This window comes from Thalassophryne amazonica, chromosome 16 (genome assembly GCF_902500255.1).
Source record: "Thalassophryne amazonica chromosome 16, fThaAma1.1, whole genome shotgun sequence".
Lineage (NCBI taxonomy): Eukaryota > Metazoa > Chordata > Actinopteri > Batrachoidiformes > Batrachoididae > Thalassophryne > Thalassophryne amazonica.
Window position 1 is genome coordinate 27,610,823 of NC_047118.1, and position 21,790 is coordinate 27,632,612.

The following is a 21,790-nucleotide window of genomic DNA, read 5'->3' on the forward strand; positions in this document are numbered from 1 at the left end:
CGAGTGAAGAACAGCTGAGCAAAGTCCCTCTGCAAAGAAAAAAAAAAAAAAAAAAAAAAAAAAAAAAATCAGACAAACAGCACATTTTCTCCAGAAGTGAAACTGTGTCACTTGAACTCCACCTCATGTGGTTTTATGTGACACACCAGGTGACCGGTCTGGACAAGTTGTCCAAACCCACTTCTGATGTGCTTCTTCTGGCCATGTTTCACTGAAATTCACGTTTCCCTGAAATCCCGACTGTATCCAGCATTAAATTCCATTCATATGTTCATTTTCTGAACCCGTTTACTCCTGTTATGGTTCACGGGAGAGCTGGAGGGGTTCACTGTGGACAAGACCCCAAACACAAACACACAATTTAGAGTCACCAGTTCACCAAACCAGCATGTCTTTGGAGGTGAGGGGGAACCTGGGGGGAACCCACAGAGCGCAGTCTGGACTAAAGGGATGGACAGGTCTCATTCTGATTGGATGACTTCATGTTCAGACTCCAACATGCCTGTACCTAATAAACATAGTAAATCTAACCCATTTCTTGATGGATTTTCACTCACTGCAGCTTGTTTTTCCATCTGCCACTAAGATAGAGCTGAAAGTGCAGTGAAACCTCCAGCTCATGTGAACTCTCCTTGATACTCATCTTTATTTTCTGCATGAATATGCAGTGCTGCAAACATGTGCCTTAGTTAAAGGCAAAAAAAAAAACACACAAAAAAAAAAAAAACCACACCTGTGAATGACATCACCTAATTCTGATCATTAACCAGAAAACCAACAAACAGACACAGAAAATATCCTCAGCTGAGGTAATAAAGTGTAATTTTCTTTAATTTGGATGCTATAAATTTGCCACAACAAGCAAATCTTGTCAAAATTTTGGATGTATTATTAGTTTAAGTTGTTAGTAGGTTTTAGTTAACATGGTAAATAATGATGAGGAAGCATCAAAGTGCTTGAAGACTTTACATGATGGTTAAATACTCTCTGTGTATGCAGATGATCATAGTGTTTATATGACATGCCTCATGCAGCTTTCTGAAAAGAAGATGTTGATCACTTTTAAACAGCAACAAAGTGTCAGTGAAACTTCACAGTTGAGTCCCACAGTGGGCCGATCAACTTGATCAGCTCTGAGAATTGATCAGGTCTGAGATGAAGACATTTAATCAGATATGTGCAAGAAGAAGCAAATGAGGCATGAATCAGAGTCTGGGATTTTCAAGTTTCCTTCTTCTTTCCAGGGCGTCCAAACCACAAATCCATCCTGACTATCAAAGCCGCCACATGGAGCAGTGAGTTAATGGGAGTGTTCCTGTGCTGCGGAGTACTTCATCCTGATTGTGATAGATTCCTGCTGGCTGAAGTCTCAGCTTTCCAGATGCGCAGCGGCTGTTTGACAAATAAAATCCTGTCAAAGCCCTGAAGGTTTTCTGTTCACGCTCCGCCAGTCGGCCACATGTGACTCCACAGAAACATCTGCCCACAGCTGTTCCCCCAAATCCATGCCATTCCATACTCAGACTAAAACATTCAAGTGAAAATGCTCCTGTGGTGTGTGACCAGAGTTGTTTGGCTCTCCCGCCGCTGCTCTTTCTTCCTCTCCAGTCTCACTTTCCAGCAAACCGCGCTGGACACCAGGAGCAGCAGTCCGGCTGACAGGAGCACTAGGCCAAAGTACGAGATGGTGGATCCATGAGAGTTGAAGCTGTAAGCCACAGCTGTGACCACAATTCCCGCGATGAGGACCACCACGCCGAAAGGAACCGTGCAGCGGTAGCAGGACAGCTCTGTCCCACCGGTGGCTGCAGACAGCTGGACCTCATTAACCAGGGGGACGCTCACTGAGATCACTGGAGCAGAGGGACTCTCGGCGGTCCTGGTCTTCTCTGACAGAACCCTCTCTGGAGCTGCTGGTACTCCCATGTTGTTCTTGTTAGCGTCTTCTGGCATTGCAGGGCCTCCTTTAACCAGCCGCAGATGGTCCCACCGTGTTGCCTTTTCACTGCTTTTCCCCGTAAGGGTTTCTGGGTCTGTGTGGACAAAGAAGCCGTTCATGAGATTAAACTCGAAGGATCGGTGAAAACTCGCTCGTTACTCAACACTGAGGCTGCATATGGTTTTTGTTTGGAATTTATTTTGTAATCTGACACCAGTTTTGGACAGCAGGGGAGTCTGAATTCACACAACCCCTTTGCACAATCCAGGCCCCCTGACCCAGTCAGAGCCGCCCGCATGACGCAGAACTCCTCAATCCAGCACGAACTGCCACATTCCCTGGAGAGCGCGGGATATGACATTAGAAACCTCTGTGTGAAACGCAAGGAGTGTCGCAAGGAGCACTGCAAGGAGCGCTGCAACCATCGCCAACTTCACAAGGGCTCCATGTTTAAGGGGACTAAAGGATAATCCAGCCTCAGCGTGCAGCGACCCACACAAACTGTATGGGGCCATCCACCGTACATTTGGTGTGGGTTACAGTACACTGAGGCTGGGTTATCCTTTAGTCCCCTTAAGTGGTACCGAAAACCTGCTTGGTCATTGGACACTGGTATTCAGGCTCTGAGTTTGTGACTAGAACTCAGATTTCACTGGATAATTGGGTGAACAAGAGCTGTGGGGTCAAGACCCACTCTGAGTGATTGCTTGTTTTGAAGAAAAAGTGAATCCAGTCCCTCCGTTATTCCTCAGGAGACACGCCCATAAATGACAGATGGAACAAACAGTCGTGACCCCCAGAAAGTTCCGTGTCAGATACCACGAGGGGTTTGACAATAAGAGTGACAGCATGTTTAAAACTGCTTTTAAACTGGTTTACACCACACCTCATCATATTTGAAAAAAGTCTTTTAATAGACACACATGATCTAGTTTGGCATTAAAAAAAAAATAAATCAGACTTACGGTATGACATCATCAGGTTTGACGTTAAAGGAAATGAATGATGACTTCAAAGACACACACACACACACACACACACACACACACACACACACACACACACACACACACACACACACACACACACACACACACACACACACACACACACACACGAAAAATCTGATCAGTACAAAATTTTGCTAAGTTCTTCTTTGACCCAAAAGCCATCTGTCCACAATATTTAATGGAAAGCCATAAACCACATTCTGAGTTTTTGGTTTCAAAGATCCTATGATCTCTGCCTTTGTCTGTCCGTTGTGTAGATGTTGTTGTTGGCCTTGTGATAATTAATTAGATTATATATATATTTATTCATGTTATGGTATTTTTAGGACTGTGTATCTTTGTTTTATTTGTAATATTTAAAATTCCTCTTCATCTGAATCAAATTACTCTTTTTTGGATCCGTTTCTGGGGATTTAAGAGTTTCTGCATAAACTGACATGAGGATCAGCGCTGAAGATTTTATAATCATCACAATAAACGGGGGGGGGGGGGGGGGGGGGGGGTGTTTTACAGGGTTTTACAGATTTTACCCCGCCAAAAATGTTAACTAAAAATAAATAAATACATTAACAGTGAAAATTAAACACGTTTGTGTTTTGGCAGCTGATGTGACAAAGGAAATCAATCACGAAATTGTAATTAATTAACTGAGTGTAAGTAATTAAATTTTAAGCTCATGACTCCGTGGAGAAGAAACAGTCAATTAACTGTATTTTTTTTTTAAAGATTAACAAACAATTCAAATTTTAGAAAAATAGAAACCCGTAAAATAACGTACCAGAAAAAGCAAAATCTGATATGTAAGCAAGAGTGGAAGAAAGTCCCCAAACCAGCAGAACATTAGCTCACATGAAAAGAGAAAAATGTTTGTTCGTGAGACACGTTTATTCGACAAAATAAAACTTACAGACCTCAAGTTCCATGAAACAATTTGAAAAGTGTTTTCTGCTGGTTGTAGATGTAATCCGACAGCAAAAAGTCAAAGTATCGAACTCTTCATGACGTCCGTGTCGGGTTCAGACCTCAGACAACGGCAGCCCCGCGAGCTTTATTCTGAAGGCGGAGAGGTAGCGCCGGATGTGTGTACACTGACCAGCAGTTCCGGAGTTTTATTTTGAAAGCGGAGAGAGAGCACCGGATGTGAGTGCCCTGACCGGCAGCTCCGCGAGCTTTATTCTGAAGGCGGGTAGGTAGCACCGGATGTGTGTACACTGACCGGCAGCTCCGGAGTTTTATTCTGAAGGCGGGTAGGTAGCACCGGATGTGTGTGCCCTGACCGGCAGCCCCGGAGTTTTATTTTGAAGGCGGAGAGGGAGCGCCGGATGTGTGTACGCTGACCGGCAGCTCCGGAGTTTTATTCTGAAGGTGGGTAGGTATCACCGGATGTGTGTGCCCTGACCAGCAGCCACGGAGTTTATTTTGAAGGCGGCAGGGAGCGCCGGATGTGTGTGTGGCGTTGCGTGCGTGTTTGCGGAGGAGCTGTCATGTCGCTGCTGTTCTCAGAGGAGGACTTTGAGGAGGCCTGGAAGGAGCTCGACGAGCGTCAGCTAGACGGGGGTTGGGAGTTCTTCCTCCAGACCATGGACGTGGAGATCTACCGGCTTTATAAAAAGGTAAGATGCGCCCAGAGGCTCCAATTAACTTTCGTTCCGTCATCGGTGATGGTAAAAACGGAACGTTCGAGTGATCGATTCAAAGTGAACCACCGATTCAGAAAAAGATTCGTTCTTGTAGATCGTCCACAATCGTTCCTTAAAGTAGACCTGCATTGAAATAAATGTGATCAGATCTCAGAAAGAAATAGCTGATATTTATGTATAAGACCTTTATGAATGCAGTAAAGTAAATCTGCAAGCCCAAATTTGTAATTCAGCGGAGAAATCTTCATTTAAAAATGACAAATTTGCAGCTAAAATTTGGCCCTCCACGAAAACTGTTTGTACATCCGAGACATTGCCGTGACGTGAGGGAGAAGACGGAGCACTAGCGCCTTCAGTCTGATCCCACTTTGAAATTGATTTTATCTGTTAGTAATGTTACTGTTATATACACATTCTGGTTTCAACATCCAAAAGTAAGCTGCAATGAATGTGAGATACAGCTCTGTATGCTCAGATCAGCGGCGATATCGACAGCGGGCGACGTTCTTCCCCGACGCCTTGCTTTCATTGCCTTCGATGCGCTTACTGAGTCTGCGGGCTTGGTAAACACCACAGCGGGCCACTTGCATCGCCCCCGTGTCTGCTGTGCAGAGCTGCGGCCAACTCCGGCACCACCTCCCTGTCTACTGAATGGAGGTGCGGCCAACTTGGCAACAAGTCCAGAGACTACGCTCACTGTTTTGATGCGGAGCGGCCGGTGACACCTGTTGCCCGCAAGGAAAGACTTCTTACGGAAAAATCCGCAGTGCCACACGGTCTCGGTAATCGCAGCCACAGAGCTCCGTGGCCGCAGAGAGAGGTTTATATCTTTTTAATGACTTGAATTCTTTGTGGGTCCCGCATCCGTACCCCGCGACAGTAACATCGGAGGCTAAAGACAGTAGATTTTCAATGTGACACCACTCAATCAAATGGGCGTATGAAAAAGTCCCCAAAAATTATTTTCAAGCAAAAATAAAAGAAATGTGTACTCACCAAACGTACCTAAAGACAATATGAAGTTTTAAAAAACGTTGATCCTTCCGTATAAGACAATAAAAAGGTGCTTTTGTAAGAGATGCAAACTGATGTAAATCCACAAATTACAGTTGGCGCGCGCAATGCATGCTGGGATAGGGTCTTCTCTCTTGCATCTCGGCAACGTCCCGGATGTGCTGACAGTTTTGCGGAGGGCTAAATTTTAGCTGTAAATGTCATTTTTAAATAAAGATTTCTTCGTTGAATGACAGATCTGGGCTTGCAGATTTACTTTACTACATTCAGAAGGATCTTATGTGTAAATATAAGTCATTTTTGGTCCAAAGATCTGACTGCATTTATTTCAGTGCAGGTCTACTTAAAGTATTGTTTGTGAATCAAAACGCTGCAGGTGTAACGGAGACCAGCAGGTGTCGCTGTGCAGATGTAGGTAGTAAATCTCACTCCCAATAGCTTAAAAGGATTCTCTGGTCACAATACACAGGCGTAGTTCATTTATGTGCATTATATCATGTCACCAGAGGAACACTGGAACCCGAACACAGACGGACTGAGCCATGAGACGCGGAGACAGACTGAGACGTAAAACATGAAAGCAGACTGAGATGGACTGAGCTGATTGTCACAGATGGACTGAGACGTAGAGAGTGACTGAGCCGTGAGACACAGAGACGGACTGAGACGTAGAGAGGGACTGAGCCGTGAGACACAGATGGACTGAGACGTAGAGAGGGACTGAGCCGTGAGACACAGATGGACTGAGACGTAGAGAGGGACTGAGCTGTGAGACACAGATGGACTGAGACGTAGAGAGGGACTGAGCCGTGAGACACAGATGGACAGAGGTAGAGAGGGACTGAGCCGTGAGACATGGAGGCGGACTGAGACGTAGAGAGGGACTGAGCTGTGAGACACGGAGGCGGACTGAGACGTAGAGAGGGACTGAGCCGTGAGACATGGAGGCGGACTGAGATGTAGAGAGGGACTGAGCCGTGAGACATGGAGGCGGACTGAGATGTAGAGAGGGACTGAGCCGTGAGACACAGAGATGGACTGAGACGTAGAGAGAGACTGAACCGTGAGACATAGAGACGGACTGAGTCGTAGAGAGGGACTGAGCCGTGAGACAGACGGACTGAGACGTAGAGAGGGACTGAGCCGTGAGACATGGAGGCGGCCTGAGACGTAGAGAGGGACTGAACCGTGAGACACAGAGTCGGACTGAGACGTAGAGAGAGACTGAGCTGTGAGACATGGAGGCGGACTGAGACGTAGAGAGAGACTGAGCCGTGAGACACAGAGACAGACTGAGACGTAGAGAAGGACTGAGCCGTGAGACACGGAGACGGACTGAGCCGTGAGACATAGAGGCGGACTGACACGTAGAGAGGGACTGAGCCGTGAGACACAGAGATGGACTGAGACGTAGAGAGGGACTGAGCCATGAGACACATAGAGTGGTTCTTGGTCATCTTCCTGACTAAGGTCCTTCTCCCCCAATCTCTCAGTTTAGACGGGCGGCCATCTCTAGGAAGAGTCCTGGTGGATCTGAACTTCTCCCATGTACAGATGATGGAGGCCACTGTGCTCATTGGGACCTTCAAAGCAGCTGAAATGTTTCTGTGCCCTTCCCCAATCCTGTCTCTGAGGTCTACAGACAATTCCTTTGACTTCATGTTTGGTTTGTGTTCTGACTGTCAACTGTGGGACCTTATATGTAGACAGGTGTGTGTCTTTCCAAATCATGTCCAATCAACTAAATTTACTCCAGGTGGACTCCAACTAAGCTACAGAAACATCTCAAGGATGATCAGTGGAAACAGGAGGCACCTGAGCTCAGTTTTAGTTTCATGGCAAAGACTATGATGGAATAAGGCTGTAAAATAACAAAATGTGGAAGGAGTGAAGCACTGTGAATACTTTCCAGATGCACCATAAGCTTGTTTTTAAGTGACTTAAAGTTAGAAATGGTGCTAACATACTTCCTGGCTCCGTTTAATGTAAGGTTCCGTGGGATTGGTTTGGTCCTGAGGGTGTGGCAGGTCACTGATGGTGGAAGATAGAACTTTGATCTGCTGTCTTCCAGGAAACTGGACTTTATGAGTACAAAGTCTTTGGTGTTCTCTCGACGTGCAGTCCAGAGCTGTGTGCAGACGTCTACATGGACTTGGAGTATCGAAAACAATGGGATGGATACGTCAAAGGTAACAAACCTCATCCACATTCCCCCTCAGTATCTCAATGAGTTTTCTTCAGAGGTATGTCTCCTTTTTTCTTTTATCCTTGTGTCTATAAAATCACTTATGTCTGGATGTCAAGGGGGTTCCACTTGTCTTAGCTGTGCTGGAGATGTGAAGATCTTGTTCAGGGTGTCCCAGGCCTGAGAATATCAGAACGTAGTTCAGTCTTCATTCTGATTGACGTTAGCGACGCCCCGAACACGTGTTTTGTCTCCGATCAGTGTGAGTGGTTCACTGAGTCACCGTCCAGTACTTGAATTGTCCTCAATATTCCACTTGCACAGAGCACATGGAAAGCACATTAACATTAATCCAGTTTATATGAGGGTCAACTGAACAGTTCTGAACTGCATTATGGGAAAAAAAAACTATCTCCAATCTAAACTGGGCTTTAATGTTTTCATAAAAAACATGCAGCATGGCAGTAGTAAAACTAGAACTCAGAGTAATTTTTATTGACGTTGATGAAGGATGGCGACTGTTTTTAGTTGTTAAAAATACTTTAATCCTCATAATAATAGTAATAATGATGACGATTATCGGATTTGGACGTCCCTAATTAACATATATCGGGATCCACCCAGGCAGGCAGCCACATCTCAACATTGAACTCAGGTGCTTCCTGTTTCTACTGATCATCTTTAAGATGTTTCTACAGCTTAGTTGGAGTCCACCTGCGGTAAATTCAGTTGATTGGACATGATTTGGAAAGACACACACCTGTCTACATATCAGGTCCCACAGCTGACAGTCAGAGCACAAACCAAGCATGAAGTTAAAGGAATTGTCTGTGCTCTTGACCTTAGACTGGGGTGACGGTTCATCTTTCAGCAGGACAACTACTCTAAGCACACAGCCAAGATATCAAAGGAGTGGCTTCAGGACAACTCTGTGAATGTCCTTGAGTGGCCCAGCCAGAGCCCAGACCTGAATCTGACTGAACATCTCTGGAGAGATCTGAAAATGGCTGTGCACCAACGCTCCCCATCCAACCTGATGGAGTTTGAGAGGTGCTGCAAAGAGGAATGGACCAAACTGTCCAAAGATAGGTGCACTAAGCTTGTGGCATCATATTCAAGAAGACTTGAGGCTGGAATTGCTGCCAAAGGTACATCAACAAAGTACTGAACAAAGACTGTGAATACTTATGGATAAGTGATTTATTAGTGTTTTATTTTTAATAAATTTGCAAAAAAAAAAAAAAAAAAAAATCATTTTGTCATTATGGGGTGTTGTGAGTAGAATATTAAGGGAAATACTTAATTTCATCCATTTTGGAATGAGGCTGTAACATAAGAATGTGTAAAAAGTGAAGTGCTGTGAATACTTTCCGGATGCTCCATATTTGATTTATTTTCAGTTGATTTGTTGGATGCTTTTGTGCTGTTATTTCTGTCCAGCTGCAGTTTTGATTGAAGATTTGCTGAATTTTTTGTTGTGCGTCTGTTGGTCTCAGTCGACTTAATGGAGGCATCACTGAAGAGTCCAGAGTGTTTGTTTTTTGACAGAATTCATGTCCTGACTGAAGCCTTTGGTGCCTGCTGTTAGTTTGAGGACCACTGGAAATGTGAGAACCTGATTTTATTTCTTTGTAAGTGTTTTGTTGCAGTGATAAAAGCTGTAATTTTGTCTCTGTCTTTGTAAGATGAGCCCTGTCTTTAAAACCGCCTTGTAGGGTTTTGTGTCTCCTGTCTGCCTCTGTTTCTGGGCCTGAGTCAGATTCACTGTATATTAAATTGCCATGTGATGCTGCCGTCATCATACGGAGTCACGGGAGGTGACACGGGTGAGAACAGGGAACGGTCTGCTTTAAAGTTTTTTTAATTTTTTTTCTCAGTATTTTTTTTTATGCAGCCATACATTATCTCATGTGTTCTGTGTGGATCAGTGGTGGTGGTGTCAGTGGTGCAGAGGCACAATCCCCACCCACCTTTAGATTTCTCCACTTCAGAGACCTGTACCAGGTCATTTAGTCTATGAGCCTGTCATCAATTTTGACCTAATCCGTACCACATAAGGTAACAAAACGAAGCTTAGAATGCAGCCTCAGTGTACCACAGCCTGTACAAAAATGTATGATAATCAGGGTGGTGGCTGTAGCCAGCGAAAGGTCAGTGAAGAATTACACAGAGGTCAAAATGTAAAAATGCTCCACTCATGTTAAAAACTATACTACATTATTTGTCTGATCATAACGATTCCAAAAAAGGTATAGTTTGGACAATCTGTGATTGATTGTTCTGGAGTTTTGGGGTAAAAACAGCAAAAATGGTGACAAAGGTCCATTTCAGTTTGTACAGCGGTCAAAAGTAAAAGTTGCTCCAATTTTGATATAAAGTGGTGCAAATTATTGGTTGCGCTAATAGGATTAATAAAGGGAATAGTTTTGACTGTGTTGAATGTTTGGTCTCCAAAGTAAAGGTCAAACAAGGTCGACATCCTTTGGATTCTATAGCATGTGACATATGTTACCTGCAACGTGATAACTAAGCATGACACACGGTGCAAACTATTCCTTTAGAAATCCCTGGTAACCCAAACAATAATTTAAAAGAGATTTTAAACATTTTTGTGAACAGGCTTTCTTGGATAATCTGCCTATTACACTGTTAAACCAAACACTCCATTTTAATACATTAATTAAGTTAATGTAACTCAAACTTTGAAAAAAGTTATAGCCACTCATTTACATTAATTAAACTAACTCAAAAATGAATTGTTGTCATAACACAGTTCCTTTAAGTGCATTTAAAGTTTTGGGGCATTTAAGTGTTGGTGATGTATTTCCAGTGCATTCCACTCACTCATTTTGAGTTTATGTAATGGAGGCCTGTAGGTGTCGCTGTGCAGATGTAGTTAGTAAACCTCACTCCCAACAGCTCAAAAGAATTCTCTGGTCACAAGGTCAGAGCCCTGGGTTTTAACCTTCTGACTTCTGAGAGTCCGCCTTCCATGCCGGAGATCGTGAGTTTGCGTCCCAAGGGGAGCGAATGGGCGGAGTCATAACAACATAACGCAGAGTCAACAAGTAAACCAAAGAATGCATCAAAAAATCTAATCCAAAATGTAATGCAATCTTTTTAGGCAGAAATGTATTTGCCACTTTTTCATTGAAAAACAAACTAGATTTACATAAGTTCACTTAACTATAAATTAAGTTTCTAAAACTTTCACAAATTTTTGAAAATGATTTTATTTAAGTTGGTGTATTGAATGGAACTGAATATCTGTCTTTGCTGATACTGAGCTGGCCTGGCAGATGAATTTCCTGAAGTTAGTGAAGAAACATGCCCCATTTCGTAATAAAAATAAATAGAATAAAGGGGCAGAATAATCCTCTGTTTTCCACTGAACTTGGAAACCTTTTAAAAGAAAGGGATCACGCCTGGTCCAAGGCACGGAAAACTAAAACAGAGGCTGATTGGTTATCTTTTCGCCAGCTACACAACAAATGCACCTTCTTAATTAAGAAGGCTAAATCTGAATTTTATTTATCTAAAATCATCGAAAATTTAAAAGATCCCAGGAAGTTGTGGAAGGTTGTGAGATCTGCTTCTGGTGCTACTTCTCCTAGTGAGCCGCCTAATTTCCTAGTCAAAGATTCTACAAATCTGACTGATAAATGTGCCATGTTAAATTACCGTAATGAACATTTCATTAAAGCAGGGCATTTTTTTTCAATTCCCTCAACATTGGTATCAAACAAACTGCTCTAAATGGTGGACCTGCTGGAGTAAGATGTCCTCCTGTTGATTGTTCATTTCATTTTAAATCTGTGTGTCTCTGAGGTCTGTAGGTCACTGAAGATGTTGAATTCCAAAAAATCACCTGGTCCTGATTTTTTTTTTTTTTTAAAGCTGGCTGCAGATCTGATTGCTGAGCATCTAATTTGTATTTTTAATTTGAGCCTAAACATGAACAAACTCTCTAAAGTTTGGAAATCTGCTTTTGTGGCCTCACTGCTAAAAGAACCTTCAAATGTGAATAATTACAGACCGATTTCAAAATGATGTATTTTGTCAAAAGTATTTCAAAAGTTGGTCTGTGATCCATTGAAGGACTTTGAAGCGTTAAACAATATTTTAAACCCTCTTCAGTCTGGTTTCATGAAGCAACATAGCACTGTTACTGCTCCTCTAAAAGTTTTAAATGAAGTGTTGGAGGCATTGGATTCTAAAACGTTTTGTGTTGCACTGTTTCTAGATCTGTTGAAGGCATTTGATCCTGCGGATCACAGTCTGTTGTTAGAAATTCTTTACAAACACAGTCTCTACACACGCCAATGGATTGCCAATTTTTTGGCATGTAGGACACAGTGCGTTCAGATGGCTGGTGTTAGTTCCACCTTCCTTGAGGTCACAAAAGGTATTCTTCATGGTTCAGTTTTAGGACCTGTTTTGTTCACAATTTATGTTACTGATGCATGTGCAAACCTATCAAATACCTTCTGTCATCTTTATGCAGATGACACTGTAATTTATTGTTCAAACTCAGTGACAGGCATTTGAATTCTTGCAGTCCACTTTTGACGTAGTGCAGTGCCGTCTGGAAAACTTCAAATTGGTCTTAAATGCTGAAAAACCCAAAACAATGTTTCTTTCAGAGTCACCTGTTTCCTCAGAGAATATACCATTAATTAAAACTGCCCGATCTAGTCATCAGTTTTCAAGTATCTGAGACTAACTATTGATATGGAGCTCTCTTTTAAAGTTCATCTTAAACACTCGATCTCAAAATTAAGGGTGAAGCTCAGCTTCTTTAATAGAAACAAGTCATGTTTCTCCCTCGGAGCTTGGAAGCTCCTGATAATTGCTACCTTGCTGCCTGTCCTGGACTACGGGGATGCTGTGTATATGTGTGCTTCAACCAGTTGTCTACAGTCTCTGACCCCCCCATTGTGCTCTGAGATTCATCACTGATTGTAGTTGCCTCACACACTCCTGTGAGCTGTATGCTAGTGCTTGCATGCCCTCTTTGAATGTAAGCGGATATACACACCGGATGACTCTGGATTACAAAAGTCTTATTGGGTTGGTTCCAACTTATCTAATTTTCCTTGGACATCTGAAAGCCGTTATGCTTTCCCCTTGAATGACATGTTGTGCTTTTGTGTACTTTGTGTTTGCACTGAAATGGGAAATAAAGCTTTTAGTTTTTCTTCTTCCTCTGATTGGACTGTCCTCCAACCTGAACTGAAAATGAACAGAATAGAAACTTTATTGTCATTGTCTGTATACATACATGCAAACAATGAAATTTGTCCTCTGTATTTAACTGTCCTATTTACAGTTTGACACAGTCCAACCACTAGGGGCAGTGTGCAGCCACAGTCCGGTGCCTGGGGACCAACTAAAGATGTAGAGATGCTGCCTTGTTCAGAGGCACAGAAAGGAGCAGACCCTAAATAAGCATGTTTTTCGCTATGGGAGGAAACCCACACTGACACAGAACATGTAAACTCCACACAGGAAGGGGGCGGGAAGTGATCCCACAACCTTCTTGGTGTGAGGCACCAGTGCTAACCACTAAGCCACAGGGTTGATTTCTCTGAACATTTTCTGATCTATTTTAAGAAACCGAGAATGGAAATCTTTTTGAACAGTGGCTGTGTTTTTAAATTTTAAACGGTTTTTAACTTCTATATTGATGCTGAGTCACAAATGATTGTGTTTATTTGTTACTTGTATTTGATTTATTTTAAATTGTTTATTTTATTTTGTGACGTGTGCTACGGCCTTTCTTAATCAGGTTGCCCTTGTAGAAGAGGTTTTGATCTCAGTGGGTTTTTATCTGGTTAAATTAAGGTTTAATAATAAAATGACTGCGACCTCCCTCCATCCTTTAGTTTGAACCCTCCAGACTCCAGATCAGAGGACGGAGTTAAGCAGTTTGTGAATAATCATTTCTCTTCCATGTTGGGATTTGTGCTGACATCAGTCATGTAGATTTTTGTTCTTGCTGTCAGGCTTCACTGACGACTTAAATTCACGTCAGGTTTTTTGTTTTATCTTCATGCCTCTCTGCAGTCATCAGCAGGTAATGCTGTAGTCACGTGTCTCACAGACACCACTCGTAGAAACGTCAGTAGTGCGGCAGACGGTCGGTAGTTTTGTTGTCTGGTGAATTCCTCCCTCGTAGTTTAATCTTAGATCAGAGCATCAGCCACATTTATGTTGTATTTTCTGTAAGTTTGGTGAGTTTTTCCTGTTGGTCATCATAACGTCCACCTGCATTGTCTGTGTGGTCACGAGCGACGTAACCGTTCGCCCAACACGATACGATTCTGACGATACGATACGATGTCCTCACGATTTAACAGAACGAGCTGCAGGTGACTTATCACTGGAAAATGTCCCTTTATCTCTGTAAACTGTGCAAAACAGCACATCCTTTTCTAATCTTAAATACCAAAAATAAATATTCAGGTTTTTAAAACAAATCCCAATCAAAATAACCGTCCTGTTCTCTGCCAATGAGGTCAGAGGAAGAGGAAAATAACATACACTTCACACCTTTTGGGGGAGGTGATGGTCTAGTGGTTAAGGCGTTGGGCTTGAGACCAGAGGATCCTTGGTTCAAATCCTGGCCTGACTGGAAAATCACTAGGGGCCCTTGGGCAAGGTCCTTAATCCCCTAGTTCTGTGGTGTCCAAACTATTCCAGAAAGGGCCGAGAGGGTGCAGGTTTTCTTTTTCACTGATGAACTCGTCCCACCTGCTCAGAGTGACGTTAATCAGTGAAATCATCTTCTGGAGTCAGTGGCTGCAAAGAAAACCTGCACCCTCTCGGCCCTTTCTGGAATAGTTTGGACACCACTACTCTAGTTGCTCTTGGTGTGTAGTTGGCACCTTGTATGGCAGCAGTCTGACATCGGGGTGAATGTGAGGCATTATTCTAAAGCACATCTTTTGCGATATAAATGCAGTCCATTTACCATTTTTATTATGAATTTTTAAAATATGGATATTATTCAATTTTGTTCTTTTTATTTCTTTTTTATGAATTTATTATTATTACCAGCTCTTTAAATTGATTTTTTGTACATTGTTGTCATGTACTTTTTTAAATTATTGACACTGATTCATTTATTACTGGCAGTTGTTTGGTTTAATGCTTTTATTCCTGGGAAAGACCATAAATGGTTATTATTGATAACAAATGTGTGATTTATTTATTTTTTTGGTGTATAAATCTCAGCAGATTATTAATAGCAGAACCTGTCAAAGTAGTAAAACAAACAATAAAAATAAAATAATAATAATAATATGACTAACACATCAGTAAATAGAAAAATATGCTGCCACACTGCTGATGATGGGGAGGTGATGGTCGAGTGGTTATAATTACTAAGGGCCCTTGGACACGGTCCTTAATCCTCTAGTTGCTCCTTGTATGACAGAAGCCTGACATCCGTGTGCCTCTGAATGTAAGGCATCACTGTAAAGTGATTTGAGCCTCTGATGCAGATGGAAAAGTGCTATATAAAAGCAGTCCATTTCATGACTTTCTTCTTAAACATTCATTCATTCATCTTCTACCGCTTAGTCCAGTTAAGGGTCGCAGGGGGGCTGGAGCCTATCCCAGCAGCCATAGAGCGCGAGGCGGGGTACACCCAGGACAGGACGCCAGTCTGTCGCAGGGCCACAAACAAACAAACAAACACAGACACACCCACACACACACCTACGGACAATTTAAAGATTCCAATCCATCTAACCCGCATGTCTTTGGATGTGGGAGGAAACCGGAGCACCCGGAGGAAACCCATGCAAACACAGGGAGAACATGCAAACTCCACACAGAAAGGCCACGGGAATTGAACCCAGAACCTTCTCGCTGTGAGGCAACAGTGCTAACCACTAATCCACCATGCTGCCTCTTCTTAAACATTGTGAAAGCTATTTAAAAAACACAAAAAACACCATGACAAACATTTTACTACTTAAAAAAATATTATAACTTCAGAATTGTAATTTGTGAATAATTTCTATAAAATATCTAAGTATAAATGCAAATTTTAATTTCCTTGTCTCCCATTGGTGCAGCTACATCATGTAGTTAATAAGATGCACTCTGATTGGCTGTTGGCTCAGCCTGGCTCCAATCAGGAAAAAATGCAGACTTTATCACTTCAAGCATTTGAATTACATCTTGGAATTTCACGTTAGTAATGCTCTAAAATATTGCTGGAATTCAGTGTCTTTTTGTAAAAGCGATGTGTTAAAATGTCGCCCGAGAACGTCTCCGGTGTGCTGCGGTGAAGTTCGTTTTAGGGGCCGCGGTGAAGTTAGTTTTAGGTTGGCTGCTATTGGATGTCACAATCATCACTGTGTGGATTGGTTCAGTTTTTGGAGAAAATGAGTTAAACGTGGGGCCACACAGAACCATATATTACTGTCAGTGAATCACAAAGAACTAATCTGCTCGGTGTTCGTTCTTAGTTGTACCTTTAATATCTTATCACAACAAAAAAATGTGGGTTAGTGTGTTTGTCCTGATCGTCTCTTTGTTATTTCTAAAACACAGAACTGTACGAGAAGGAGTACGACGGCCACAACGCCATCTACTGGCAGGTGAACTACCCGTTGACCATGTCAAACAGAGACGTATCCTTCAGCTGAAAAATCAACTCAACCTCGGGACTGGAACTCGTCCTTTGGAAATATGGACTAGAGCCACCAATGGTGGGGCGGGTTCAGGTTTCCATGGCAACCACAGACTGCAGCAGTTGTGCGCTGTGATGAAGTCGTCTCCTCGACTGAAAGCGTTAGCTGGAGTCAGTGGTCACAATAACTACGTGCAGGTTAACTTTTTCTCACGGTTTAATGTTACGTCCGACTGTTTACGACCAACACAATGCTTAATTTCTCAGCCGTTCTTCCACAAGCCTCCGTCTTCCCCTTCCTCCACATCAGGGAGAAGGTGTGTCAGTTGGAGCCTCGTAATTGGAGCCGGGTGCTAAATATGACACGTATGACATAATTTGTCTTCTTCCGGGGGACAAACCACGGCATTTTCAGTGGGTTTTTGGGCAAATTACACACAAACAAAGTGAAAATACACATAAAAAGTGAGGATGTGGTGGAAAGTGGACGTGTTGTTGTTTGTTTATGATCCAGAGCACAAACGTGTCGAGGCGGGTTTGCAGGCGAGAGAACGGAGCTACTCTGGTTAGCTGTGTAGGCTAACAGGACACGTCTCCTCCCACCTCCTCGTCTTTTCTTCTCCACTGGGAACCGTAAAAAAAAAAACTTTTCGCGACTGCTTTGGTGATTGCAACTGAAAACAAAACTGTACACAATTTATCCATGTGAAGTTACGCTGTGTACATATTAAATAGAGTTCAAATCCCACAATATCACGGAGGGGTAAACAAGACTACGGTCTCCTATTAGGGCTGAGTATCAAAAACCGCTACCTTTTTAAAGAAATGATTCGATCCACCGACATCAACGGCCTTTTTTCTTAACGATTCCTTTATTGGTCCTTCAGTTCACATTACGCCGGAGCAGCCGCTGTTTTTGAGGGTGTTTATCTGAAAAATTATCATTTCTCTACGTTGATTGCAGACCCTTCGGCAGCGGGTCTGCTTGAAGCTTGAACAGATGAAGCAGCGGGTCGCAGTGCCGCTTCACTGGTTCTCTGCTTCACTGCTTTTCAGAAGCAGCAGTTCCACATTTCTTCATTAACTCCTCTCAAAGCCATTTAAAGACGTCAATCATGAGTCACTTTCATGGTAATTAAAGTCACGAACTGGGACTCTTGTCTTGCTGGTAAGACACAAGACTCGTCCTCTGTTCTGCTCCTGTTTTGTGGGAATAAGTGCACAGCTACAAACACTAAAGTTGGAAAGATTTTGGCTGGAATTAATAACTTCAAAGTGAATCGCTGTTTTAAATCAAATGACACGTAACACAGACAACAAACTACAACCAACTAAAACCGATTTTTTTTTTTTTTTTTTTCTCTGCCAGAATGAGACGTCGTGTTCTTTATGAATGACATTGATGCTGACGTGCAGCCGGCTGAAGAGCTCAGAGTTACATTTGTCTCATTAATGTCTGAGAGGAAATGCTTTTGAGAAAAACTACAGATTTTGTTTATTTGTATTTATGTCCAGAGTTTAAGGATGCAGTGACTGATTTCATATTTATTTACTTTAAGACTCAATAAAATGTTGTTGACAGAGAAAACCTGTAAAGCCTACTTTTACAGAAAATTCGCAGGAGGTATCGATAAGGAATCAGATCGATAAGTGGAATCGTAATGGCACCAATAGATAAAATCTTATCAATACCCATCCCTGAGAGGATCCGTGGGTACAGGTAATGGATTAATGATGGATCGTTAGGATCAGAGAGTTGTTCTCTTGATATGTCACATCTTGTCAACCTTGTTTTCCCTAAGAACCCCACGGTCAGTATGTGTACGTGAGGGAGCGACGAGATCTCCATGTGAACGGCAGGAAGATCTGCGTGATCCTGGCAAAAAGTTCTCCAGAGACACCGTGTCCAGAAAAACGCGGGGTGGTGCGGGTGAAGGACTATAAGCAGAGCGTCGCCCTGGAGGCCAACGGTTCCTCTGGGACTAAAGGTGGGACACATTTGAAACCTGATAATGGGGCATGGTTGATGAAATAAATAATGAAAATCCTGCTTATTGGAGAAACGTGACTCTCTGAACAACAGTTTCTGCACACAAGTAGTTTCCCTCTTTTGTGGTAATGCGCGTATTGGCACACTTAACACTGTTTAATCAGTAACTCCTACCACAGATGTTCTGTGATGGCCAGTGTCTGTTGGCTTGTTTGCCTCTTTGCAGAGTGAAACAAAATCACTGAACCAACTTTAATGAGTCTTTGTGGAGGGGTGAGGGATGGCCTACAGATCTGCATTGAGAGGGTTGTCCTGCCGTTATTCTTTCAAGGTGCTTTAAATGATTTGATGCCACTAGATGTTGCACTAGCACCACTATCTCCATCACTACTACTTTTTTTTTGTCCGACAAACTAGTTCCTCATGAAATGTGATCCATTCAGTGCACGGCTGGTTCCAGTCCCTCCCGTCAAATGTTGTTCAGGTACATGATGATGAGCTGAAACAGTTTGTCACCCAAACTGTTTTCATGATGGAGAAAAATCTAGCAGAAAGTAAAATCTTTGAGTTCTAGATTTGAAATGGGAACATTTGCTGCCTTTCTTAGTGGTGGATTAGTAGTTGTTTTACCTTCTTTGGACTTTTGTCAAAACCATCTTAAAAAGTCGTTTTTGTCTTTTAACTTGCAGCCAAAATTTCTCACCACTTTGTTTCATATGTTAAATTGTTCATCTTTGAAAAGGTTCAGAGTTTAAGTAATAAGTAAGAGTTATTGGTCACGTTCTTCACATCAAATCTTCCTGTTTGTCTTGTTTCAGTTTTCATGAATTACTTCGACAACCCCGGTGGAATGATTCCTACCTGGTTGATCAACTGGGCAGCGAAGGTACGCTTGTGTGTGTTTAAATTCTTGTTCTGCGTTACTCCGTTCAACACAAAAACTGCACACTTTCAAATGAAACCTTGTCGTGTTTATCCCCTTAAAGGTCCGATAAATAAAATTTTAAAGAGCATCGCTGCCAACAGCTATTTTATATGTGAAGATTTTGTGACATAATAGGTTCTACACAGAGAATGAAGCAACACTCCCCCTGTCTGTGTTGGCATCTGAGCTTTACTGTTTTTTTTTATTTTTATTTCATAGCTGGGCCAGCCATATATGTGAGTCCTTAAATCTAACTTTATAAAAAGAGTATTTTGGCCGCTTATGCAGCACTGATTTTAACCACCTTTTCTGATGTGTTATCTGCAGTTTACAGCTGTTTATCCAGCCTCAGACAGTGTGAGTAGCTAGTACAGACGCTGTACAGTCGGCTTCATCAAATACCAACACGGCCCCAAGTGTTGTGCAGGCAGAGTTGGCCAGTACAGCCAGAGGTTCAAAATCAGGGACACACAGCGAAGACTTTAACGGAACAGTTTCTGCTTCACAGTCTAACGGATGGAGCAGAACCTGTTTTGGAAGCAGGGGGAATTTTACTGGTATAAGTATACATACTATGAAATAAAATCTGACATTCTAAACTGTTGTGAAATACCCATCTTTGGTCTCAAACTCAAATGTCTTCAGTGTGGAGGAAAAACATTCATTGGCATTGAAAACCTGGGACTTAGTCTTGATCCAGGACAGTCAGCAACCCAGAGACTCAGATTCCCCATCTGTTGATTCCACAAATATCAGGGCATCATCTGCAAAGTAACATCTGAAAACTTGTCCTCACCAACAAAGGTGCCCAAGTTGCTGGAAACCACAACTTTACTCAACACATAGTCCATGCAGCCATTAACCAGAGTAGGAATCAGAACGCATCCCTGAGGAACACCAGAGTCGATGAGGAAGATTTCAAAGGTTCTGCACAGCAGTCACAGTACCTGTGTTTAGGATGGCGGTGATGTCCAGGAATGTACTTGGGATCTCACAATTTCTCAGGATGTCCCATGGAGAGATACGACCAAACAAACAATCAAACACGGGCTGGAAGCTGATATTTTAGCAGGATGATGTACACAGGTCCTGTCTTGGTTGTCCTTCTTGCTGGGTCTGAAGATGCACATTAATGGTGACATTCTTTGTGTTTCCACAGACTGGTGTTCCAGGTTTCTTAACAGATATGCAGAAAGCCTGCAGCAACTACAAAAACTGCTCTCAGAAGAAATGAACACCTCATTTGCACAAGAATTATGGACAGCAGCCAGATTTTACCACAGAGCCGCATACAAGTACCAGAGAGCGCATTCCCAATGCTGCCTGCTAAACACGAATGTCCCTTCATCAAGAGCAACATTACAATTTGTAACCAGCCAAAATATTGACGAAGTGCCCGGTTGTGACATGTTTCATGTGCATTTTCAATGCAGATATGTGAGTGAACACACACGGGATAAAAGCCCGTAAAATACGTGTTAAAATACCATTCTGACCTCGATATGAAGCCAGTAAAATTAATGTACATTGAATTATGTAAGGAAAGTATTAAACCGACACTCACACATCCCCAAATATTAGAGTTGAAAGTTACATGGATCCGATCTGTTCCAACTGCAATCAGCAGCTGAGTCGGAGGGCCTCAATCAGCTGAGACACTCAGCGTAGCTCATCAATCCATTACTATATATACAGTAGTGTTCAGAATAATAGTAGTGCTATGTGACTAAAAAGATTAATCCAGATTTTGATTATACTTCTTATTGTTACATGGGAAACAAGGTACCAGTAGATTCAGTAGATTCTCACAAATCCAACAAGACCAAGCATTCATGATATGCTCACTCTTAAGGCTATGAAATTGGGCTGTTAGTAAAAGAAAAAGTAGAAAAGGGGGTGTTCACAATAATAGTAGTGTGGCATTCAGTCAGTGAGTTTGTCAATTTTGTGGAACAAACAGGTGTGAATCAGGTGTCCCCTATTTAAGGATGAAGCCAGCACCTGTTGATCATGCTTTTCTCTTTGAAAGCCTGAGGAAAATGGGACGTTCAAGACATTGTTCAGAAGAACAGCGTAGTTTGATTAAAAAGTTGATTGGAGAGGGAAAAACTTATACGCAGGTGCAAGAAATTATAGGCTGTTTATCTACAATGATCTCCAATGCTTTAAAATGGACAAAAAAAACAGAGACGCGTGGAAGAAAATGGAAACAACCATCAAAATGGATAGAAGAATAACCAGAATGGCAAAGGCTCACCCATTGATCAGCTCCAGGATGATCAAAGTCTGGAGTTACCTGTAAGTGCTGTGACAGTTAGATGACGCCTGTGTGAAGCTAATTTATGTGCAAGAATCCCCCACAAAGTCCCTCTGTTAAATAAAACGTGCAGAAGAGGTTACAATTTGCCAAAGAACACATCAACTGGCCTAAAGAGAAATGGAG

The 21,790-nt window shown here is 42.4% G+C and overlaps 2 protein-coding genes across 2 annotated transcripts; one reads left to right on the top strand and one right to left on the bottom strand.

Annotated features, from left to right (window-relative positions):
• Nucleotides 1-805: 805 nt before the first annotated feature.
• Nucleotides 806-3,991, bottom strand: tmem100a (transmembrane protein 100a). Its single transcript, XM_034191142.1, has 2 exons — nt 3,861-3,991; nt 806-2,033 (listed from the first exon to the last, which is right to left on the bottom strand). Exon 2 carries the CDS (start codon nt 1,951-1,953, stop codon nt 1,534-1,536), a length of 420 nt encoding a protein of 139 aa, XP_034047033.1. The 5' UTR covers nt 1,954-2,033; nt 3,861-3,991; the 3' UTR covers nt 806-1,533.
• A 391-nt stretch (nt 3,992-4,382) lies between these two features.
• pctp (phosphatidylcholine transfer protein) lies at nt 4,383-21,134 on the top strand. Its single transcript, XM_034190822.1, has 6 exons — nt 4,383-4,562; nt 7,675-7,792; nt 16,354-16,433; nt 18,249-18,420; nt 19,241-19,308; nt 20,507-21,134. Exons 1-6 carry the CDS (start codon nt 4,392-4,394, stop codon nt 20,579-20,581), a joined length of 684 nt encoding a protein of 227 aa, XP_034046713.1. The 5' UTR covers nt 4,383-4,391; the 3' UTR covers nt 20,582-21,134.
• The last annotated feature ends 656 nt before the right edge of the window (nt 21,135-21,790 follow it).